This window comes from Panthera leo, chromosome A2 (genome assembly GCF_018350215.1).
Source record: "Panthera leo isolate Ple1 chromosome A2, P.leo_Ple1_pat1.1, whole genome shotgun sequence".
NCBI classification, from domain to species: domain Eukaryota; kingdom Metazoa; phylum Chordata; class Mammalia; order Carnivora; family Felidae; genus Panthera; species Panthera leo.
In genome coordinates, this window is record NC_056680.1 from 60,452,724 (window position 1) to 60,474,360 (window position 21,637).

The following is a 21,637-nucleotide window of genomic DNA, read 5'->3' on the forward strand; positions in this document are numbered from 1 at the left end:
GGGACTGATCAGAACTGACCAGGAACAACATGGGGCATCCAGGCAGGGCAGGGCGACATCTTGTGAAGTGTCTCAGAACACCAACCAGAAGAACACCTGGGTCCTCCCTTCTTAAGAGGGGATTCGTGAAAATTGCTCAGAGTGGCGACCTGCCCTCAGCTGGTGCTCAGAGGATGCAGGGGAGGCGCTGGCAAGGAAGGGGTGTGAGTAGAGTTGGCAGGGTGGTGCTATCTACCAGGAGAACGAGGACAGAGGGAGAGAAGTGCCTGGCATCTGGCCCAGGTACACAGAGGACAACAGCTGGGGTGGTGGGAGATCGGGCTGAAGCCCACCACTCGCCCAAACATCCCCTACCCTCTGTCAGTGAGGACTGGGCTGGGGTCCCTGTGGACGCCTGCGTCACAATCACTTGACAGGCTGGTGAAAGTCCCCATTCCTGGGCCGCCCCAGGCCCGAATCAGGCTTCCTGGTGGTGGGGCGGGACCCTGCATGCCAGTGGGTCCAACACACTCACCTTGAGAATCTGGAAGTAAAAGCACACGGGCCCAGGCCCAGGGCTGCAGGAGCCCACGGGCACAGGGGCACAGGGGCTGCCCGGGACGTGGGGGGATTTGCCTCCCCACCCCTCCCACTGGTCCGGGCCAGCTGGAGAGACCCAACACCCTGCAGAGCCACAACCAGTGGCGGAGGGCCCCCAGGACCAGCCCTAAGGCCTGGCGAGGCTTCCCAGGGCCTCTTGGGCCTCTACAAGGCTGAGGGCCTGGTCTGGGGATGGTTCCCAAACTGGCTGCCCCTCACCACCTGCTGTTCTTACAGAGTCCTGGGCCCTGTCCTGGAACAACTGAACCAGAATCATGGCAGGAGGGGCCCAGGACTCCACCCTGACAAGCTCCTGGGTGTCCCTGAGGTGGCACACCCAGAGTCCCCTCCGTGCCTTCTGGCTGTATCCCAGAGGGAGCTCCAACTCCCTAAAGGGCCAGACTCGGGAAAGGACAGGCAGGTGCACACACATCCCTGCTCCACAGAGCAGTAAGCAGAGGCCACACTCGAGCCACACTGGTGAAGGAGTGGCGATCGAGTGGCCAGCTGACTCCAGGGTCTGCGGCCCCTACAGCCATACCACTCACAGGGGACATGATCTGGGCTTGCAGGGCAAAGGGCGTCCGTTCCCCCAGGCTCCCTGGGCTCTGCGCCCCTGCCGGGTTCAACGCCCCAGGTCACAGCACCAGAGACTGTCAGGGGTCGGCAGCGGTTCTCCAGAACCAGACCTTGGACCTCGGGCCAGGACTGTGCCTGCTATGGTCTCAGAGATGTTTGGCTTCCCAATGTTTTTCTTTTTAATCGGGCTGCCTCGTGGCTCTCCTGAAGCCACAGAATGTTCTCACCAGAATCACACACAACTCAGGGTTACAGAGCGAGGGGAGGGGACCTGTCCAGGCAGAGCTCCTGCAAGGGGCTGCCCCGAACCCCCAGAATCTGACGTTTCCGGGGGCCTCAGGGTAGGACACGTCTATAGAGAAGGAAAAGGGGACCTTCTGGTGACTCTGCAAGTCCGATCGTTGGGGGAGGAAGGCTGCTGGCTGGAGGAGTAGAGAGGGGGTTCCCGGCCCCTCAGGGGGCTGCTCACCAATGTTGGAATGCTTCAGAAGGCGGCAGATTCGAGCCTCTCTCTCCAGCTTCTGGTGATCTGGGGACAGAAAGCAACACGGTATAACCTTGTGCCCCAGCAGCCTATGCCCGGCACTGCAGAGACGGCCGGGTGCCGGACACACTCTTGGCGGTGAGGACATGCCACCACCTTCTGCCCGCAGAGGGGACATGTCAGGTTGTGCCCCTGTCCCCGCAGGGGTCCTGTGGCAGCGCTGGGGCAGGAAGAGGCTGCCAGGTGTTTCCAGCTCGAGGCTGCGGGCGGAGGCGGGAGCCCCAGGTGGTTCAGGAAGAGAAGTACGGAACTGAGGGCACCAATTTCATCCTTCACTTGTTTGTCCTAATTCCAAACTCTGCGGAGCCTCCACTAAAGTCCAGTGTGCTCTTCAGCGGCGGCCGTGGGGCTGGCGGGGCGACGCTGTCCACCGTTGGGGTCAGCGTGGGCCTCGGCAGGATTTCAGGGACCATCTGGGGCTGCACAGATCCCCAGAACACAGGCCCGGGACTGTGATGGCCAAGGTGTGTTGACGCTGCCATGGAAGCTGAGTCCAGGCCCAGGGGGAGCTCGCCATGGGCAAGAAGCAGCCAGAACGAGCCCCTGGGAGCCCTCCCTGCCCACCCCCCCAACTCACAGCCAGGGCTTCAATTCCAGAGGCTGCCCCTCTAAGGGCTAGGCAGTTCATCAGAAATGTTCTATTTCAGGGCGCCTGGGGTTCAGTCCGTTGAGCATCTGACTCTTGGTTTTGGCTCAGGTCACAATCCCAGGGTGGTGTGATCAAACTATGAGTCAGGCTCCACACTGAACGTGGAGCCTGCTTAAGATTCTCTCTCTCTCTCTCTGCCCCTCTCCCTCAATTGTGCATACTCTCTCTCTAAAATAAAAATAAAGTTAAAAATAAAAATATAAAAGGGCGCCTGGGCAGCTCAGTCGGTTAAGCATCTGACTTCGGCTCAGGTCAGGATCTCGTGGTTCATGGGTTCGAGCCCCACATCGTGCTCTGTGCTGACAGCTCGGAGCCTGGGGCCTGCTTCGGATTCTGTGTCTCCCCCTCTCTCTGCCTCTCCCCTGCCTGCGCCCTGTCTCTCTCTCAAAAATAAACATTAAAAAAATAAAAATAAAATAAAATAGAAAAGAAATGTTCTATTTCAGACAAACAGACGTTACCAGAAAAAATTTTAAAGTTAATGGAGATTTCAATAGCAAAATACTGGAAAAACCCATGTTTCCATTGTCTAGAGAATGCAGCATCAATGTGGCTACAGTCACACAACACACATCAACATGTGCACACCACCCCAACACCAGGCTGAGTGAAAAAGCCACTTATAAAAGAAGACTCACAATGCACTTTTATTCACCGAGGTCAACACGCACAGGTCACTGGGCACACACGTGTGGCCTAACCATCAAGAAAGGCAAGGGGTTTCCAAGTTCAGGATGGCAGCTGTCTCAGTGTGGGACGTGACTGGGGAGGGGGGGCCGGGGGGACCAGGGGTCCTGACCCCCCACTCCAGCCCTGTACATGCTGAGCCCCTCAGAGCAAGGGTCTGGGGAGCACACGACCATGCCAGACAACTGCCTGATTCACCAGGACTCCAGGCAGCACCCGCCTGCAGGGCGCAGTTAACGGGCTAAGTACACAGGGTCCTTGGAGGCAGGAAGGCCGCTGTGCAGGCCTCCTCAGACCTGCCAGGCCCTGGGCCATGCGACAGTGGGGAGCCTGGAGGGGCAGGACAGTCCTGAACATGGACACACCTGCAAACACGCAAGTGTCTTTCCTGAGCGGGACGGTCACGCCCGTAGACAGACACCTCTGGGAACAACTCAGGTCCAGCCGGCCCTCCCCTCTCTCAGCACTCAAGCCTCCAGAGATGCTAACACTGCCCTGCCCTGCCCACCTGGCACCCACCTGCCCGGCCGGGCGCCCAGCCCTGGGGCGACGCTGGCGGAACCACAGGGACAGACCCTGCCCCCCACTCCCTCCCTCATGTCCACACCCAGCGAGCCCTGGCGGGAGCTGAGCACCTACCCACAGACAGCGGGCACTGGAAGCAGTCCAGGCATCACCACTGGGGGGATGAATCAAACATGCTTGTAACAGAACACACGCAGCATGGATTCCACTCCCCAGTCTGTGTGCGGCTCAAAATGAGGCAGCGATAACAGAACTCGGGCTGGGGCTCCCTGGACCTGAGGCCCACCTCTGGAGGGCAGCAGGGAAGGGGCTGTGGCCACAGCCAGGAGCTCGCTCCCCCTCAGGCCAGTGGGAGGGCTGACGGGGACTGGGGGTGCATCATGGCTTTGTGTTGTCTTTCATAGGGTTTTCTTTTTCTTTTTTTTATTTTGTTTTTTTACATTTATTTATTTATTTTTGAGAGACAGAGAGACAGAGCACAAGTGAGGAGGGGCAGAGAGAGAAGGTGACAGAATCTAAAACAGGCTACAGGCAGGCTCTGAGCTGTCAGCACAGAGCCCGACGCGGGGCTCGAACTCACAAACTGTGAGATCATGACCTGAGCCAAAGTTGGACGCTCAACTAACTGAGCCACCCAGGCGCCTCTCTTTTTCTTTTTTTTAAGTGTATTTTATTTTGAGAAAAACAGAGCATGAGTGAGGGAGGGGGACACAGCGAGGGAGAAAGAGTCCCAAGCCGGCTCCACACTGTCAGCAGAGCCTGACATAGGGCTTGAACTCATGAATGTGAGATCATGACCTGAGCCGAAACCAAGAGTTGGACGCTTAACCGACTGTGCCCCCAGATGCCCCTATAGGATTTTCTCTTAAGTTACTATGCTGAACATTTTTCAAACCTAGAGAAAAGCTGCAAACAGTGAAGTCCTCAGAAAATGCACATTTGTATGATTGGTCTTTCCGTGTGCACACGCTTACTTTTTCTGAGGGTTTGACAGAAGCCACACTAGGCATCCTTTTACCAGGGGACACAAGGTGTGCACGGTGTGTGTGTAAGAGCAAGGACGTCGTGCTGCATAATCTCGGCGCACGCACCCCGTGCACACCCCATGCAGCAGGTCGAACACTGGTGCAGACCTCGAATCTAACCTACAGTCCACATCCTGGTTTTGCCAACTGTCCCAGTAATGTTTGAGCTAACCTCACCCCCCAAATGTGGATGCAGCTCAGAAGCCAGTCCACGTGTGGGTGGGCCAGAGCAAAGCTGGGGGCAGGGAGAGCTCGGGAGGGTTAGGGTGGTGGGAGCTGGGGCAGTTCCCTCTGGAAAAAAATGCCAGATTTGGGTCAGACATAAAAATCAGGAGGAAAATGCAGGTGGGAACCCACCTGTGGGAAGTAGGTAACTCAGAGGCTGCATTTCATTACTGAAAGCTGTCTCCAAGGGCACAGCTCCATCCACAAGATGGACTGGCTCCTGGGCGCATCTGGGCAGATAAATTATTCGTGTGGCCAGGAGAGGAAGCTTGCCTGCCCGGGCCCACATGCCAGTGGTCCACCCCATGGCCACAGCAGGTGTCCGACCCTCCTGGCTGGCCCCCTTCAGGATCAGGTCAGCAACACGGGGCCAGGAGAGGCCTGATGCCACGCCAGTGACAACACGCGATGCAGGAGAGCCCCAGTGCGCATGCCACATCCAGTCAGTAACAGCACGGCCCCCCAGGAGGCAGAATTACGGGCTTATAGTCTCCCCAACGTCGACAACAATCTTGTTACTTTCATAATTAGGCAAAATATTGTTTTTTGTTTGTTTGTTTATTTATTTTTGAGACAATGCGAGCGACAGAGTGCAAGCAGGGGAGGAGCAGACAGAGGGAGACACAGAATCCAAAGCAGGCTCCAGGCTCTGAGCTGTCAGCCCAGAGCGCAACGCGGGGCTCGAACTCACGAACCATGAGATCTTGACCTGAGCTGAAGCTGGATGCTTAACCGACTGAGCCACTCAGGTGCCCCAAAATATTGTTTTTATAAAAGGGTTTGATCCTGTTTCCAACAGGCACAAAGCCACTAATGCAACGAGGGCACATCGTGAAAACCGGCCATGGGGACACCCACCCTGAAGTGAATGGACCGTCCAGGACAGGCAGGCAGCCATGGGAGAAAAGCCAACCTCCTAACCCTGCCCACGGCCTTTGATTTCTTCCCACAATGTTGGGAAAGTTGTTTCTTACCTTCCAGATGAATGTCCTAAACCCCATCTTGGACATAGGGACGTGAGTCAAATTTAAGCCAGTCGGGTTCACCAGAAGCCCGGCCGGCTCTAAACCGTCAGCTGGAGCCTTGAAGGACACCTGCAGGCCATCCCTCCTGCAGGCAGCAGGATGTGGGATGGGCCAGCCACCCTGAACCAATCCTGAGATGCCCTGCCCAGGGCCCTGCCCCGCTCCTGACCATGCTCACCGCAGGGACTTCCTGGCCAGGCAGACAGCAAGCTACCCCAGGAGGGGCTCACTAGGCACCGGCCAGGGCTGTGGGGCCTGAAGCATCTGAGTGACCAGGCCAGCCTTGAGACCAGGCACAAAGCTCGACAGGGTCCCCCCAGGGCTGTGGCCAGGTGTCCTGAGTGTCCAGGGCACCCGGAGTTGCCCTGAGGCCTAGCACCTGCTGCTTGGAGCCCCACTGCCTCGGCCACAGAGGTTAGCATTTTGTTATGGAATGACAGCACATGTCATAGAACAAACACAGTACCCATTGTGCAGCTTGTGGGTTGAGAGAACCCCAGGAATCTGCCCCACTGACACCCCACACGTGCGGCCCCCTCTCTCCAGTCTTCCATGTCAGACTCGCCTGCATCAACTCCACGCATGCACCTCCAGGAACTGCACTTTGAGGTCATGTTCCAGGGGAGGGTCTGGGGGTGACTTCTAAACAGGATGGGGACAGAAGGGGGAGCATGGAGTGAGGGAATAGGCCAAGCACCCCCAGCTTCTGGGAACCCCAGTCCCTCTGCCCTTTTCCCACCTGAGGACCCGAGGCCAGCTCTGACTGCATCCTGGGGACACACACAGCTCCCGGGTCACAGGGAGCAGGTGCAGCAGTGCCGTGAGCCCTGGGGACAGAGGAGGCCCTGATGCCGCGTGCGAGAGTCTGGAGGGGGACCCCACACCAGAGGGAGGTTCTGGAGGAATGTGCGTTCGTGGGGCAAGATGCGATTCTCACAGCTTCTGACGCGGAACCCTGCAGGGGACTCCTGGGCTCAGCCGTCTCACCTTGTAAATGCTCCCACGTCCTACGCGGAGACAAGCCCAAGTGCGTGCGGGCCAGTCCTGGAGCGTTTGCTCCCGTGAGGAGAGCACTGGGCCGCGCTGGCAGAGGAGGAGCACCCCAGCGATGAAGCACAGCGTTCCTTCATGTCCGCGGGAGAGCGCGTCACACAGAACAAAGCCAAACTGACACACTGACTGGGCAGTCGTCCCCTGCTGCCGGCTGCCCGAAATCCAACGACACGGATGCCAGCCCCCTGGCTGATTCCACCGCACCCTGTGTGCCAGGCCCGTGCTGCCCCCGTGGTGCCCCCGAGCTGGGGGCTGGGGGCCAGGAAGGGGGGGGGCTGCAGCAGAGCCCTGCACACCCCACGCGGGGACAGCAGATCCCAGACCCCAGCAGCCCCCAGGAGCGAGGAAGAGGCAGGGGCTGCTCAGGGCAGTCACTGGGCCCTGCTGGAGACCCACCACCATGAGGGAGATGGACAGGGGCCCCAGAGGCAAGAAGAGACAGGCGCCTGCCACACAGCCACACTCGGGCACTGCCTGTGCCACATACACGACGGGCCTTCACCGTTTCACAACAGCACCCCGAGGAATGGCAGTGGGGGACGGAAGCCAGCTCCCCACCCACCACACGGCCCTGGCCATGGCACACACGAAGGACCCCAAGTGGGGAGTCCCCATGACAGGGTCCCCCAGGAGGGATCTCCCCAGGTGGGGTCTTCTCCCCCAGGCAGGGGTCCCCCCTAGGTGGGGGCACCCCAAGCTGAGTCAGGAGGCTGAGGGCAGTGGGAGGGTGCTCCCAAAGTGGGAGAGGACATTCGTGGGCCCCGCAGTGTGAGCGGCAGTCAGGGTCCAGGAAACAGGTGCACAGAGACACTCAGTGTCCCCAAGGCCAGGACTCGACTCCAGGCTGGGGGCTCCTCAAGGCCCCCTCAGGGACGCAGCCCCCCCAGCCCTGACACCATCCACCATACTTCCCACCCCCGCCCCATCCCCACCTGCTCCCTGGCTGTGGGTGACTCAGAGCAGAGATGGGGGCGCAAGGAGAAGGAGGACAGGAGGGACGTGGGTGGGCGCCTGGCCCCTTGCCAGCTGCCAGGAGCAGCAGCAGAGCTGTGGCGGGCAGAAGGACACCCTCGAGGCAGTGGAGCGGGTGGAGGAGGGATGGAGGGGGAAACGGGCCCACCTGGTGGGAGGAGCTGCCAGCAGCCTCCCCAGGCTTGGCCCAGGACTGGACGGATGAGGCCACCTCTTGGGAAGTAGGGAACCAGCTGCCAGTTGTACTGGATGGAACATGAAATCTCACAGGGAAAGTCCACACAGCCCGGCAGGCAGCGGGGGCTCAGAGGGCGGCCGCTGGACCCCCAAGGACTCCTGGGACAGGACAGGCAGGCTGTGTTCACTGGGGAGCCCCGCCAGCACAGGGGTCCATTGGCCTCCTTGGCCCCCCTCCCCCCGCCTGGAGGATGGCCTGGGGATGCAGGGACAGCAGGGCCAGGAGGCTGGGACACGTCTGGCTGAGGTCATAGGCCACGGCAGCTGCTGCCCAGGATGCCCCACCAAATCCAGCAGCTCCTGGACAGAGCTTGTGGGGATCTGTGTCAAGGTCGGGCCCCTGCCTCAGGGTCACCATCCACTTCTGCATGGACACAGGAAGGTCCACCGAGGTCCCAGGAAAGGAAAATGGCCTGCCCTTGGGCTGTAGAGTGTGGGAGTGTGTGTGTGGTCTGGCCCCAGAGGGAGACACGGAACAGTGCTGGGTGGGCCACACACAGCGGTGGGCAAAGTCACGGGGCTGCCTTGGTGTTGGCTGGGGGCCATGCACCAGCCAGAGACAGAGCCCCTGGGAGGATGCCGGGTGCTGACCACCTCAGGTGACTTGGGGGGAGCCACAGCCTTTGGTGGGGGGGGAGCAGCTCCCTGGTCGCACCCTGCACCCAGCCTGGGACTCCGCAGGGCCTGGGGCTGCTCAGGCTTCTGCTCCCTCCAGAGCAAACCAGCAATGAACCCAGACCAGTATCACCAAGCTGGGGGACTGCCTGTGTGCCAGCTTCTGGTGGCCACGGGAATGCTGGACCTGGGGCCCTGAACCAGGCCAGGCCTCGCTCTGAGCCCATTTCCTACGTGTGAAAAGGGTGGGGAGGTCCCAAGAGAGGCCTCGACAGAGAGGAGACCCCAGCCCACAGCCCCCACTTCCACCCCTCCCCCATCGTGCCCTGCAGAGCTGGGCACCTGGGCTGTTTTTCCCACTTCCCTCCTCCCGTCCCACCAAAGGAGACATCCTGGCAGGTGTCCCCATTCTCCTAGCCAGTGGCTTCTGTTCTTGGGAGGCAGGAAGAATGTGTGCCCCAGGGGACTGGCTGCACTAGGCCCTGGGACACCTTTGGGAGGCTCCTCCCCTTCACTGCCACCCATCTCCACACCTGTACTATCACACCTCAACAGGGAGCTTTCTAGAACCTCAGGAGGCCCACGGATACCCACATCACACATCACTCTGCACACAGGCCAAACAGTGTTCCAAACATCAACCCTGGAACTCTCGTGTCCTAAGTTCTCAAGGTCCCACGCACCACGGCCAGGGAAACTGGCCCGGCAACCCAGTGGCTCTGAGCCTCTGTCCTGGGCATTCACACCTCCAGAGTCCCTGGGAGGGCTGGGTGGCCTGGGGAAGGACGTGTCATGGAAGATGGGTGAGTTCTGAGCACCTGCTGACACTGGTGTCTCCAACCTCGGCCTCGTCCCGGGAACAACATCCCATCAGCTGTTGGGAGGACACTGCTTTCCGGAAGGATTCAAAGTCGGGGCTTCCACAGCTTGGGCCTGCTGACGGGACTCATGGGGCTGGGACACATGAACAAGGCAGCCAAACCCAAGAGGCCTCGCAGGGTCCTGCTGGTCCCCCCCAGATTAGCACCTGCTGTCTGCTCTGCACAGACCCCTGACTCTGCCGGGGGCTTCCCACAAGGTAGGGCTGCTACAGTTGCCCAAACTTTCAGATGGGGTGTGGGGCACAGGGAGGCTGGGGGTGCGGCTGGGCTACACAGGGTGGGGGGCTGGAGCCTGAGCCCGAGTGGGGGCAGCAGCAGCAGAGGGCCCCCCACCTCGTGGTGTTTCCCATGAGTGACAGAGATGAAGAAAGCTCCCATCGCAGACTTCTGTGCGTGTTTTGTTTTAAAACGGCAACTGGGCACCCAGCAATTAGTGTGCCAATATCAGGCAGCTGCCCCACCCCGCCAGGGCGTCCTCGCCATCCTGCAGCTGCCATGGGGACAAAGATAAGCCACCGGGCCCCACCCACACGGCAGCACTAAGGCCTCTGAGCTGTTTGCAGGCCACGTGGGTCCGTGTGGCAGCTGGGCCCCCAGAGCCCACCCTCCCGGCCTTCGGCTGACCCCCTGATGCACAGAGGCCTTCCTCACTCCTTCCTCAGGCTGGGGGCCACCACCCAACAGGAGCTGCAGCCCAGCTGTGCAGCAAGGCCAGAAACTGAGGCCCCAATGTCCAATGTCACCTAGCTGTGGGCTTCCTGCCCCTCCTGCTCCCAGGTGAGGTCCCCCTGCCCCACGGCCACTGCCCCAGGCAGGCCAGGCATGGTGCCCTCCTACCCCCTGCCAGAGAGCAATTATTCACTTAGAAGTTGACCATGTCCCACAGCGGGGACCAGGGACACCCCGTCTCCTGTCACTGCGAAGCCTGCCTCCCACAGCCCAGGCCGCTCACACTGTTCCCAAGTGTGCCCCACGTGCCCGGGTGACATGCAATGTCCCCCCTGGGCTCTGAGCCGCTGTAATATAGGCTGCCGTCTGCCTGACCGTCCAGGGTCAGCGTCCTGTTTGCTTATGCCCATGACCCTCAGGCAGGGCCCTCACCCTCACCAGTAGTGACTTTCCTTGGAATCCTCAGTTTCAGTGACCATGAAATGGGTCACTGTCAACTTCCAGAACAGTAGGGCATGGTGACATAGGAGCTCCCCAGTGACCACCTCCTTTCCTGCTTCCTTCCACAGTCTGGGAGACCGCAGGTGCTATTGGGCAGGGTCTCATCACAGCCCACCCCCAACAGCACCTGTGATGCTTCCTGGGCACCACCCCGGGGACATGCTCTCGACAGTGAACAGAGGCCAAGTGCCTTCCACACTTGGGCACGGCCCCAAACGCTGCACAGCTCGCCTGCCACCGTCCTGCTCAAAGGCGAGGCCCAGACTCTGCAAGGCCTCTGAGACCCGCTGAGCCGGAGGGTTGGGGCCAGAAGGCTGCGGCCACACTGGCCAGAAAAGGCCTTTCTGACCCTGCACCCACCTCCAGGGGGCTCTTGGTGCATGTGGGGCGGGCAGGATGGAGGGGAGGACCCCTTCAGATTTGGGGAGCGGCAGACAGGCCTACAGCTCCTCCCTATAACCCCGGCCAGTCTCCTCACCCTCTCCCAACCCTCCATAACCCAAGGAGGGTGAGCCCTGTGACTGCCTGACACCACTCAGGCCTCAGGTCAGCAGGTCCCAAAGCCCCTGGGATGGACTCAGCTTTCACAAAGGCAGCCACACCCCAGAATCACTGAACCCCAGAACGAGCAGGAGGACCAGGCTTCCACCTCATCACCTGCGAGGCGCCCAGAATGGGCCAGGGTGTCCAAAAGGACCCCCACTGGCACAGCCTGGCCTCTACACCTTGTCTACTCTGACTTCACCTACTCAGTTGATGAATTAATCACAAAGACCTATTCTTTCAACAGCTCTGTTTAGTATTGCCTGATGAATCAGAGAATGTCCAGTTAAATTTGAATCTCAGATAACCAACAAGAATTTTTTAGCACAAGTACGTCCCAAATTCAGATAAACAACAAATAATTTTCTAGTGCAAGCCCCATTCAGCTTGGGCTGAGTTTGTATTCAGTTTTTCATGGTCTATTTGAAATTCAAATTTACCTGCTAAATCTGGCAACCCCGCCTGTCCCCTCTCCTCCTCTGACTGGGGAATGAGGGTCCCCTGGCCCCAGGTCCTCTTGCTACTCCCCCCTCACTTGCACAGGGGGCCCCCAATTCCGCATTAACCCAAGTCCCTGCAACAGAACTTCAGGAGATGGGGCTGTGGAGGGGGAGGGCCCAGAGGAGAGCTCCTCCTTCCCACCCACCCTCCAAATCCCTGGGGCGACCCTCTACAGCGCAGGGTCCCTGGGGAATCCCCACGTGAGGGCAGAATTGGCTAAAAGTTGGTTGGGAGTCTGGGACATACTTACTCTAAAAAAAATCACTGTGTATCTGCAATTGAGACCTGCTTAGACTGTGAGACCCGAGCTCAGCCCCTGGCCGGGGAGGAGCCTGCGGACCGGGGCTGAGTGGAGCAGAGGGGGTGCCCGAGGGAGTGCTGGGTCAAGAGGCCTGAGCTGAGGGAGGAGGCGAGAAAGCTGTTCCCGGAGCTGGGAAGGGGAGGGGAGAGGATAGGGGAGCAGAAGGGAGGGGAGGGGTAGAGCCTGACAGAAGGTGGTTTGAAAGGAGGGAGGGGGGGCCTGGACGAGGGGAGGGGAGGAAAAGGGAGGGAGGAGAGGGTAAGGGAGCTTGGGAAGGGAAAGGGAGCTTGGGAAGGGAAAGGGAGGGAGGGGCTCCGGCCGCGCATGCTCAGTGGCCCCTGCAATGCGGCGCCCGCGCCCGCGTCCTGCGTTAACCCAGTTCCACCGAGTCTCGCCGCCTGTGGGTCAGGGGGCCCGGCGGACCAGGAAAGGCTAAGGCAGAAAAGCCACGTTTCCGGCCCGGGCGCCGGTCAGGTTTCCTGGGGCGGGGGGAGCCGTGCTCAGCTCTTCCCCCATCACACCTTCCCGTAGGGGTGCCCCCAAGGCACAGAGGCCACACAGGCCCTAGGGAGAAGGTAGTCCCAGGGGACCCAGGCAGGGAGCTGGGGGGGAGCGGGGCATCAGCTTGGGGATGGGAGGCCCAGAGGTGAGCCCTGATCACCTCGGTCCCCTCACCTGTTAGGTCAGCCCCCCACTATGAGGTGAACCCCACCTGTGAGTCCCACCTGTTAGCTCCTCCCCTGAAGTCGGCCCCACCTGTGACGCCAGCCCCCACCTGTGAGGTCAACCATTGGCCCTCCCAGCTGGGTGAAATATGAAGCTGCCAGTGCCCCAGGCTCTGCTCATCACAACTGTGTGTTACTGAGCAAGTCTCTGCTTCTATGGGACTTGGTTTCCTCATCTGTGGAACGGGGTGCCCACCCCCAACCTCAGGGGATGTGGAAGGTCACTGCCGAGCCACGTGAAGACTCACTACTGCTGAAGGTCAGGGAGTAACAGCTGCCTGGGCCCCAGTCCTTGCAGGGTCGTTCCTCCCCCACGTGGAGCCCCTGCCCGGGGTCACTGCTGGACACCTGCTCCAGGGGGGCTCAGGGCTCAGGCCCACATGGTGCTGGCAGTGAGTTGGGGGGAGGGCCCACAAGACAGGTTTTGAGGCTTGTGTGCCCTATGATCTCACCCCAGCCAATTCACTTCCCTCTAACTGCTTTTGTTAACCGTCCTGTAACTGCGGGCTCAGTGCGTTCGGACCCTCCAAAATCACGTACGTAACTTGGGTCTTTGGCACCAGCTGGGTGTCATGCCCAGCGACCCGGCGAATCTGGGCATTGTCAGTTCCCGGACAAGGGCCGCTTCTGTGCCCAGGGCCTGCGCTCCTCCTGGCCGCTGCGTGTGGCCGGCTGCTTTGCTATCATCAGGAGCCTCGGAGGACCGCGGCTGCTCCAGCGGGAGATGGAGCCCCCCCACACTGCACTGCACTTGAGCAACAGCGGAAGGAAGGTGGGGGGCGAGGCCTCTGGGTCCAGTCTCCCACCCCCTCCTCCCCACCATGGGCCCCCCGCCCTGTCCCTTCCTCCCACAAGGACAACAGCTGGGCACACATTTCTGCCGTGGTCTTCCTAGGAATGGAGCTGGCCACCTAGCAGGGTGGGGGCCCTGGCTCAGGACATTTTCTGTGACCTTGTGACCCTGGGGGGCACAACCACAGAGTGACAGCCAGGCCTTGCCCTGCCCCCACCTCCCGACCACCCTTCGGCTTTGCCTTAGAAACACTGCAACTCGGACGTCCCAAAGGCTCAGGTGTTCTGCAAGTCTGGACTGACCAGGGGCCTCCCATGCAGACCCAACACGTCAGCAAATGCCCTAGACATTCCCCACCCCAGTCCCCACCCAGCCTCACACCCAGGGGACTACCTGCCCCCAGCATAGACTGTACATGTGCCTCTTCAAATTCGCCCACCGAAAGCACATGTTCCTTCCACCAGAAGCCTTTCTGGAGTGCTCACCACCCGCCAGGCCCTGGTAGGGACACAGTACTGAACGAAGTCCCTGCCCACAGGGCCTGGAAGTCTCGTGAGAAAGACAGCTGTGGCATAAAAAGCAGGGTACCTGGGTCCTGGACTCCACTGGAGAAAATGTCATCAACAAGAGTTAAGCAGATAGAAGTTCAGGAAAAGCATTTCCAGAGAGAGCACACATGCAAAGGCCCAGGGGTACCTGGAAACACTGAAAGCAGCCAAGGGCTGGAGGAAAGCTCTGGGAGGGAGGGAGAAGACAGGGCCAGACGGCAGTGTCAGGCCAGGTGAGAACTTCAGGCTTTCTGGAAGCCGGCCCCAGGAGCTTCACGGAGGCAGCAGAGAGGTGCAGGGAATAAACTAGCCACAAGTGCCCTCCAGGAGTGGGGAAATGCCCACAGGCTTGGGGGTTTCCAGGGCAGCTTTGTGGGGCCCTGGGGCCTGCAGGCTGGGTGGGCAGAACTTTGACCCAGAGCGGGGCTAGGCAGAGAGGGGAGGTCTGTGCCCACAAGCTCCTTCCAAGTACCTTATGTCCAGCCAGGAGCAAGCACACACTGGTTTCATCCCTGTTTTATGGCTGGGGAAACTGAGGTATAGGGTGGGCATGTGCTGCCAAGCCCAAGCCCATCGCTGCCCCACACAGGGCGCAGACCTTGTCCCCTCACCCCTCCCACTGCCCCTCAGCTAGGAAAGCCAGGAGGGGCTGGGGAGGATCCGAGGGTGCCGAGACCCCGGTACCCGGGAGGCAGCCACTTGTCTGCAGACTCCTTTTGTGCCAGAAGAATGTGCTGAACACCATGTGCAAAGTGACAGGCCGTCTGGGACGTGCTGCGAGGTGGGGGTGTGGGGCTACAGATGGAGCTGAGAGCTGACAAATGCTGAAGTTGGGGGATCATTCTGTCACTTTCTCTAGATTTGGGGACGTTTGAAATTTTCCATAATAAAGAGTTAAACAGGAAAAAAAATTGCCCAAGACCTCCACGGTACCGGGCGACACAGAGTAACAAGGCCCCCCTTCCTGCCAGAGAGTGGTTGTGAGGGAAGACAGGACGGGTGAAGGCCAGCCGCTCCGATTCCCGACGGCCCTGCCTCCCGCTGCCTGTCCCCAGCAGCGCGCAGCGAGGACACTGGCCCGGCGCAGGGCACCAGCACCAGGCCGGTGCTCGGCTCCACGGCCGCACCGGACACAGAGGCAGAAAAGCAGCTGTCGGTCAGGAAGGGGCCAGCAGGCTCACTGCAGCAGGGGCAGAAGAATGAGCAGTGGTGCTTGCCCAACACATGCTGGATTTCAGGGTTCTGCCGGTCCTGACCCTCTCTGCATGTAGAGCACTTTGCAGGTATAAACCGCAGGTGGGGAGGGTGGGGTGGGTGGGGTGCTTGGGGAGCTCAGTCGGTTAAGCGTAGACTTCAGCTCAGGTCATGATTTCCTGGCTCGTGAGTTCAAGCCCCACATCGGGCTCTGTGATGACAGCTCAGAGCCTAGAGCCTGCTTCAAGTTCTGTGTCTCCCTCTCTGTCTGCCCCTCCCCACTCACGCATGCGCTCTTTTGTTCTCTCAAAAATAAAATACAACATTAAAAAATAAACACACAAACCGGGGAGTGTGAAGGTACTTTAGAGGAGCTGTGTGATTCCATAGAAATATACCCACGTGCTTTTCTGCTTGAGCCTCACAAACTCCTATTCATCCCTCGAGACCCTCCCCTGTGCCCGCACCCAACACAGGCAGTTGTAGTGGCTTCTGTGGATGTGTCTGCTCAGGGCCAGGCACGTGGGAGGGGCTGAGTAAACCTGATGGATAAGTGAGGGTCTCTCTCACTAGTCTGGGGGACATCTGAGGGTGGGCTCTCTCCTCCCATCGTGAGCTAGAACAAGCCTGTGTTCCACCTTAGAGACTCCACACGTGCAGACATATCCCCCAAAACATAGTTAAAGCCGGCACCCCACCAGCACCCCCACCCAGCGTCGGGGAACACAGTAGTAACCGTGTTTAGGAGGCACTCGCAGTGCTGTCTTTAGCATTACCATTACCGCCATGGTCCAAACATGGGGGCTGAGCTGTGCAAGCACGCATGCCCCAGGGCTGCCCTGGCCCCCAGGCCTCATGGAGTCACCCCCTCCGGGCCCCCTCGCCACGGCCAGGCCCACGGGAGGCAGTCCCCCAAGCAGCTCCCCAAGGGGCCTCACCATCAAGGGATGGTCGGGACCTTGTGTTTCTGGATCCGCCCAGAGCTTCCCCACGCGGTGCTCAGACCCCAAAACAGGCAGCAAACACGGAGGACGTGGGACTGACCCCGGCTGGGTGCCCCAAGCCCCTCACCATGAGCGGGGACAGGAGTGCCCGCCCCTGGAAACTCTCGGGCCCGAAGGCCTGGTACACAGCACAGCAAGTACACAACATCTACACACAGCTCAAAATATGGCACCAGGTCACCCGCTCGCCCCACTGGACTGTCCACAGCAGAGCCCACGGACTGAGGCAGCTCTCAGCCCCAGTTCCAGTAGGAACTCAGGCCAGCACTGAGTACGCTCAGTGCCCCTCTGGTCAGAGAAGGAGCCTGTGTCTGGACACTAACTGGAGGTCCCCTGGGAGGCCAGAGAGCACCCCAGGGGCCTCACTTGACTCTCTCTCCACCCAGGTGTCACCCGGCCTCCATCTGTCTGGCCCTGGGGTCAGAGGACCCAGGGGACCCCCATGCTGCCACCTCAACAAAGGTCCTTCGGGGGTCCTGCCCAGATCCCAGCTCCTCGCTCCCTTTGGGGCTATCTTTGAGTCACCTGCCCGTGTGCTACTCCACGACTTGGACCTCAAAAGAGCAGGATTCTGTGTGCCCACAACGGGCCGCCACCCAGCAAGGGCTTGGGGTGTGCAGCGTGGGTGGGATGAGGCCACGTGCCGGGGCCAGCTGCAACCCAGCACGACTCCCCGCTGCAGGCCCAGAGCACAGCCCTGCCCAGTGCAGGCGGACGGCCCCCTGGTGCAGACGACCTGGAGGGATCGTGCTGGCAGCCAGGTCACTACAAGTCTTCAGGCCACCGAGGGCTCCCACCTCTAGCCCTCCCTGAGCCCCCAGACCAGGGTCAAGGTGGGATCCGGCGTGAGGGTACGGGTCCCTCTCTCCGCCCTCCCGGGCGGGAGGCACCACTTCATCTGGCCGAGTTCTGTGCCTGCGTGGGCCCGGCCCATGCCAGTACAGCCCATGCCTACACGGCCCACGCCTACCTCTGGCTGACAGCTTCTTGGTGTTGATGATCTTTGCTGCGTACTCATGACCAGTGCAGAGCTTGACACAGCGCCGGACCACAGAGAAAGCCCCCCTGCAGAGAAAACGGGGGACACAGGCAGGAGAGATGATTAATCTCCCTGTGAGCACCCTGCACCCAAACCACAAAGCCCTGCCTGGGCAGACGTCCATTTGAGGAAGAGACACCAAATGGGTCTGCCCTCTTTCCTTGGCGCCAACCTGACAGGGACCCTTTCCCTGGCCTGGGGGTCACCCCGGTGTCCTTCAGGGTCAGCTGGGCTGAGGGCCTGCCTGGGGCCTCCTAGCATGCGCCCTCAGGCCCTTGGCACCAGACCGGGGGGCCCAGTGAGTACTCCCCAGAGCAACCAACTGGCCCCCCTCCAGGCAGTACAGCCAGCACGGGACTCATCGAAGGTTTCAGAGAGAAGGAGGAGCATCGTGTCACTGAGCCGCACGGCCGGAGGACAGGGCCCGTCCCTGGTCCTCCACCTCCACCAGGCCTGTTACACAGAGCAGGAGGGGGCCCAGCGTCAGGGCTGAGGGCCAGAAACCTGAGAGAGCCGGTTACCACTGCGATGCCATCTTGAGAGGCCTGAGGACCAGCCACAGACACTGCCCCTGAGAGGAGGCGGGTCTGCCAGAGAGCAGAGAGCCGGCCTGGGTCCCGTTAGAAGGTCCAGTTTTCTAAGAACACTAGACCAGGCCCATGAGCCGGGGCCAAGGAGCCGGAACAGGAAACGACCCGGGCAGTGTCTCAGGCCAGGTGTGTGGCCACTGGGGACGGGCGGGCGCACCCCTCCGCTGTCCTCCCCACGAGGCCCGTCAGGCGTGGGACCCCCAGGCCTATGCAGCCAGATAAATCCACGGCCACCAAGCCCCGGGTTCTGGGTGATGCCAAGGCAGTGTATTAACGAGAGAACGCCCTTGCTACACAACAGTCCCCACATCTATGGCTTCCTTCCGGCAGCTGCAGTTACCCACGGTGGGCCAGGGGCAAATACTCCTCCCGACACATGGTCAGGTCAGCAGCCACCTCATGCTGTGTCACAGGCCTGTGACAGTCACCTCCGTCACCGCCTCACCGGGCTTTTCACCCCATCGGGCCGGCGTGGAAAGGGCGCATGTGGTGTCTACACGGCTTTCTCACAACGTGTTGTCACACCAGCCTCCCTTCACCATCCTTGCTGTGTCCCTCCCCGCAGCTGACTCAGAAGTGCAGCGAAATCACAGACGTGCGCTCGGAACAGACACCGTGTCCACAGGGCTCAGAACTACACACAATTTCAGGCGTCCTCTGGGAGTCTCGCAACCTACCCCCGCTGACGAGGGAGGACTTCTGTGACCCTTCTTAAGACAAAACTTCCTTAGAACGTACTACTGGTTTCCTCAAGAAAAAACTAAATAGTAGGACACGAACCCTAACCAAACGTTTTCTTCACCACCCAGACTGTCATAAGCAATGGTGGCACTTAGGGCCACGTGTCTGCTGTTTCAATGTCCGCCCAAGAACCGGGCAGTGGATGCCCTGGGGGGGCAGGCAGGTTGGGGGACACTCACTATTCACCCCACACTCTCTGCCCCTCTGATTTTCCTCACTACATAAGAAAAAATATAAGGAAAGGATGATTATTTTGACCCACAAAGGAGAATAACCACCAACTTCCTGCCGCCCTAGCTTCGAATTCTACTCTGGGCTTCCTGGCCACGCCGCATCACCCTCTCTGAGCCTCAGTTTCCCCATCCACGTAAGGAGTGAGAAAAACTCCCGGGGCTGCCTGAGGGGTGAGCGAGGCATTGTGTGGCCACCTGCCTGAGACTGCCCTGGGCTGGTGCTCACCAGCCTCGCCCCCTGCTGGTGCCTGCACCAGCCTCCTGCTCGGGGGAGCGATAGCATGGCGTCTGTGGACCTGGGCTGCCATCCGCTTGCCCGGACAGGGGCTATGCATGCCTCTGTGGACAGTCAGAATTTCCTGTGCCAGAATGGGACCTCACAGCGCAGGCCTACCCCCAGCCGGAAGTTGCCAACAGCCAGATGGCACGCCTGTTTATGGCAAGCCTGTGGCAGGGCGGGTGCCCGGGGAGGCCCCCAAGGACAGAGGTGGGCTCATCCTGGGAGCAGGGCCAGACCCATCAGGCCCTTCCCCCAACTGCTGCCCAGACAGGGTAAGCACAGGAATGAACAACAGGGAGCCAGCAATCCTCCCGGCATTCGGCAGAGTGTGCATGAACAAAAGGACACAGAGCCAATGCCCAGGGCTCTGGACAGTCAGCTATGCAGACCTGCCCGAGACTGCCCTCCACCCCACGTCCTGGGGGCCTGCGTCCCTCCCATGCCAGACGGTGCTTTTCCTTCCCAGAAGCTCTACACCTGGGACAGTGAGGGCCTGTTGTGAGGCCGAGGGCAGGCGGGCAGTGGACAGACGCCGGACATGGAGGAAATGAAGAGGGCAGCAGACACAGTGCTTGCAGCAGGCACTCAATAATCGAGCTCACGGGGAGCTCATTAGACACAGGCCTTTTCATCCTGATGTCCTGCCTGCCAGGTGTGAGGAGGGCACCTCCTGAAGCCCCTCTGCGGGGGTCCTGTTGCCCAGACTAGAGGAAAGTTCTAGAAAGAGCTGCCCCCATCCCTCTCTGCCATTGGTCATCTGCACCCCAATGCCCATCAAAACCCACTGCAGGACGAGTGGCTGAGCCTGGGGCTTGGGTCTCCAAAGGTAGATGCCGTGGAAATTGGCGGGAGAGGCCAGCCAGGTGCTCACGGCAGTCCCCAGGCACGGAGGGAGAAGCTGGCAAAAGCAGAGCGCGCCCAGGGGGCCGGTGTGGCCACAGGTGACCACCGCTCCTCGGGCTTCTGGTTATTGTGGACCCCCAACCTCTCCACCTCACGCTAAGCATTGGCCCCTTCACCCTCAGCTGTCCCTGCAGAACGGCCTGAAACCGCTCCTCCCACATGAGCCACCTTCCCTCCCTGCCCCTCTGCCTCCCCTGTCCCCAGCGGCTCTGCCAGTGGGTCCCAGGTGTTGAGCTGTCGCCAGGAGTCCCCCAGAACCGCCAGTACGGAGAAGCATGTAGCATGTGCCCTTTGGGCCACCTGCTGTGGGCCCCAACATCCAGCTGAGGCCTGCAGCCCCCTCCCTGGGGACTCGTAGCAGCATCCCACCAGAAGAGATGGCGCTGACAAAGGTAGGGTTCGTGTGCGCTGAGCTCCCAGGATGGCCCCGCGGTAACCCGGATTTTTTGTGAGCCTTGGAACCAGCAAGGACGCTAAGCACGTTTCCTTTTCTAATTAGCCTCGCGTGATTTTCAAAAGCCCCGTAACAGGGCTTGCTGCCCTGGGCCTCATGATCTGAACGCTTTATTCCACTCACTTTAAAAAGTGAGTTCAACAGCAGCCGCCAGGCCTGTAATGCGGCAACCTGGAGGTTCAGAGCCAGTCCCCCACCAGGCCCTCCTCACAGGCCCCACCCTCCTGGCTTCTCCCCACAAGCGGCACTGGCAGCAGCCTGCCACGGGGGTCCCGGGGCCACTGGACGGGCAGCCCGGGGCGGACCTCACCTGGATGCGGTGCAGGACCCGCGGCCCCAGGACCGCCAGGTCTGTGCCTCTTCGGGATTAAAAGGCACGTCCGGTCCTGTGCTGTAAGGGGTGCGGTGGGAGGTCTGCCGGGCCCCTCACGGTTTGATCAGGGGCCCCACGGCCTCAGCCCCTCAGAAGACGCCCCCCATCCCTCCCCAGATGCCACCGGCCCGGTCTCTCCCTGTCGTTCTGGGGGCCGCCCCTTCCGCTCCATCCGCACAGCCAAGCGCATTCGGCCCCGGGGCAGACCGCGGGGGGCACAGCAACAGGGGCGGGGTGCAAAGCTCGCGTGTGGCCGTGCGGTCTCCACCCGCCGGTCTCCCGACTGTCCCCACCACACACCCGCCCCAAATGCCACCGTGAAACCTGCCGCCGACGCCGCACCTGCAGGGAGGAACTTGCCCCTCCCAGCCCTGCCCGCCTGGCACACCAGCTCAGCTCGCACCCCGCCCCTGCCGGCCCCGCCCGCCTCGCCCCTGCCCCCTCCACCCCTAGGGTCCTTGCATCCCTGCCCCCTCCGGCCTCGCCCGGTCAACCTCGCCCCGTCCCTCCGCCCCGGCCCCGCCCGCTTGCCCTGCACACCAGCTTAGCTTGCATCCCTCCCCTTGCCGGCCCCGCCCGTGTCGTCCCCTTCACTTCTCCCGCCCCTGCATTCCCTGCCCCCTCCGACCCTGCCCCATCAACCTCGCCC

General features: G+C 60.8%; 1 protein-coding gene and 1 long non-coding RNA gene across 7 annotated transcripts in view; one reads left to right on the forward strand and one right to left on the reverse strand.

The window, feature by feature from the left end:
* The window catches only part of CAMK2B (calcium/calmodulin dependent protein kinase II beta), an 82,786-nt gene that overhangs the window by 36,189 nt on the left and 24,960 nt on the right, over positions 1-21,637 (reverse strand). For all 6 annotated transcript variants that reach the window (XM_042913125.1, XM_042913134.1, XM_042913117.1 and 3 more), the window contains exons 2-3: positions 17,346-17,440; positions 1,628-1,687 (exon numbers count right to left, since the gene is read on the reverse strand). In XM_042913125.1, coding sequence (XP_042769059.1) covers positions 1,628-1,687; positions 17,346-17,440 — 155 coding nt within the window. The remainder of the gene's footprint in view (positions 1-1,627; positions 1,688-17,345; positions 17,441-21,637) is intronic.
* On the forward strand, positions 12,956-20,685 carry LOC122205094. Its single transcript, XR_006195898.1, has 3 exons — positions 12,956-13,095; positions 15,149-15,460; positions 16,762-20,685. It is a non-coding gene; the product is annotated as an uncharacterized LOC122205094 (long non-coding RNA).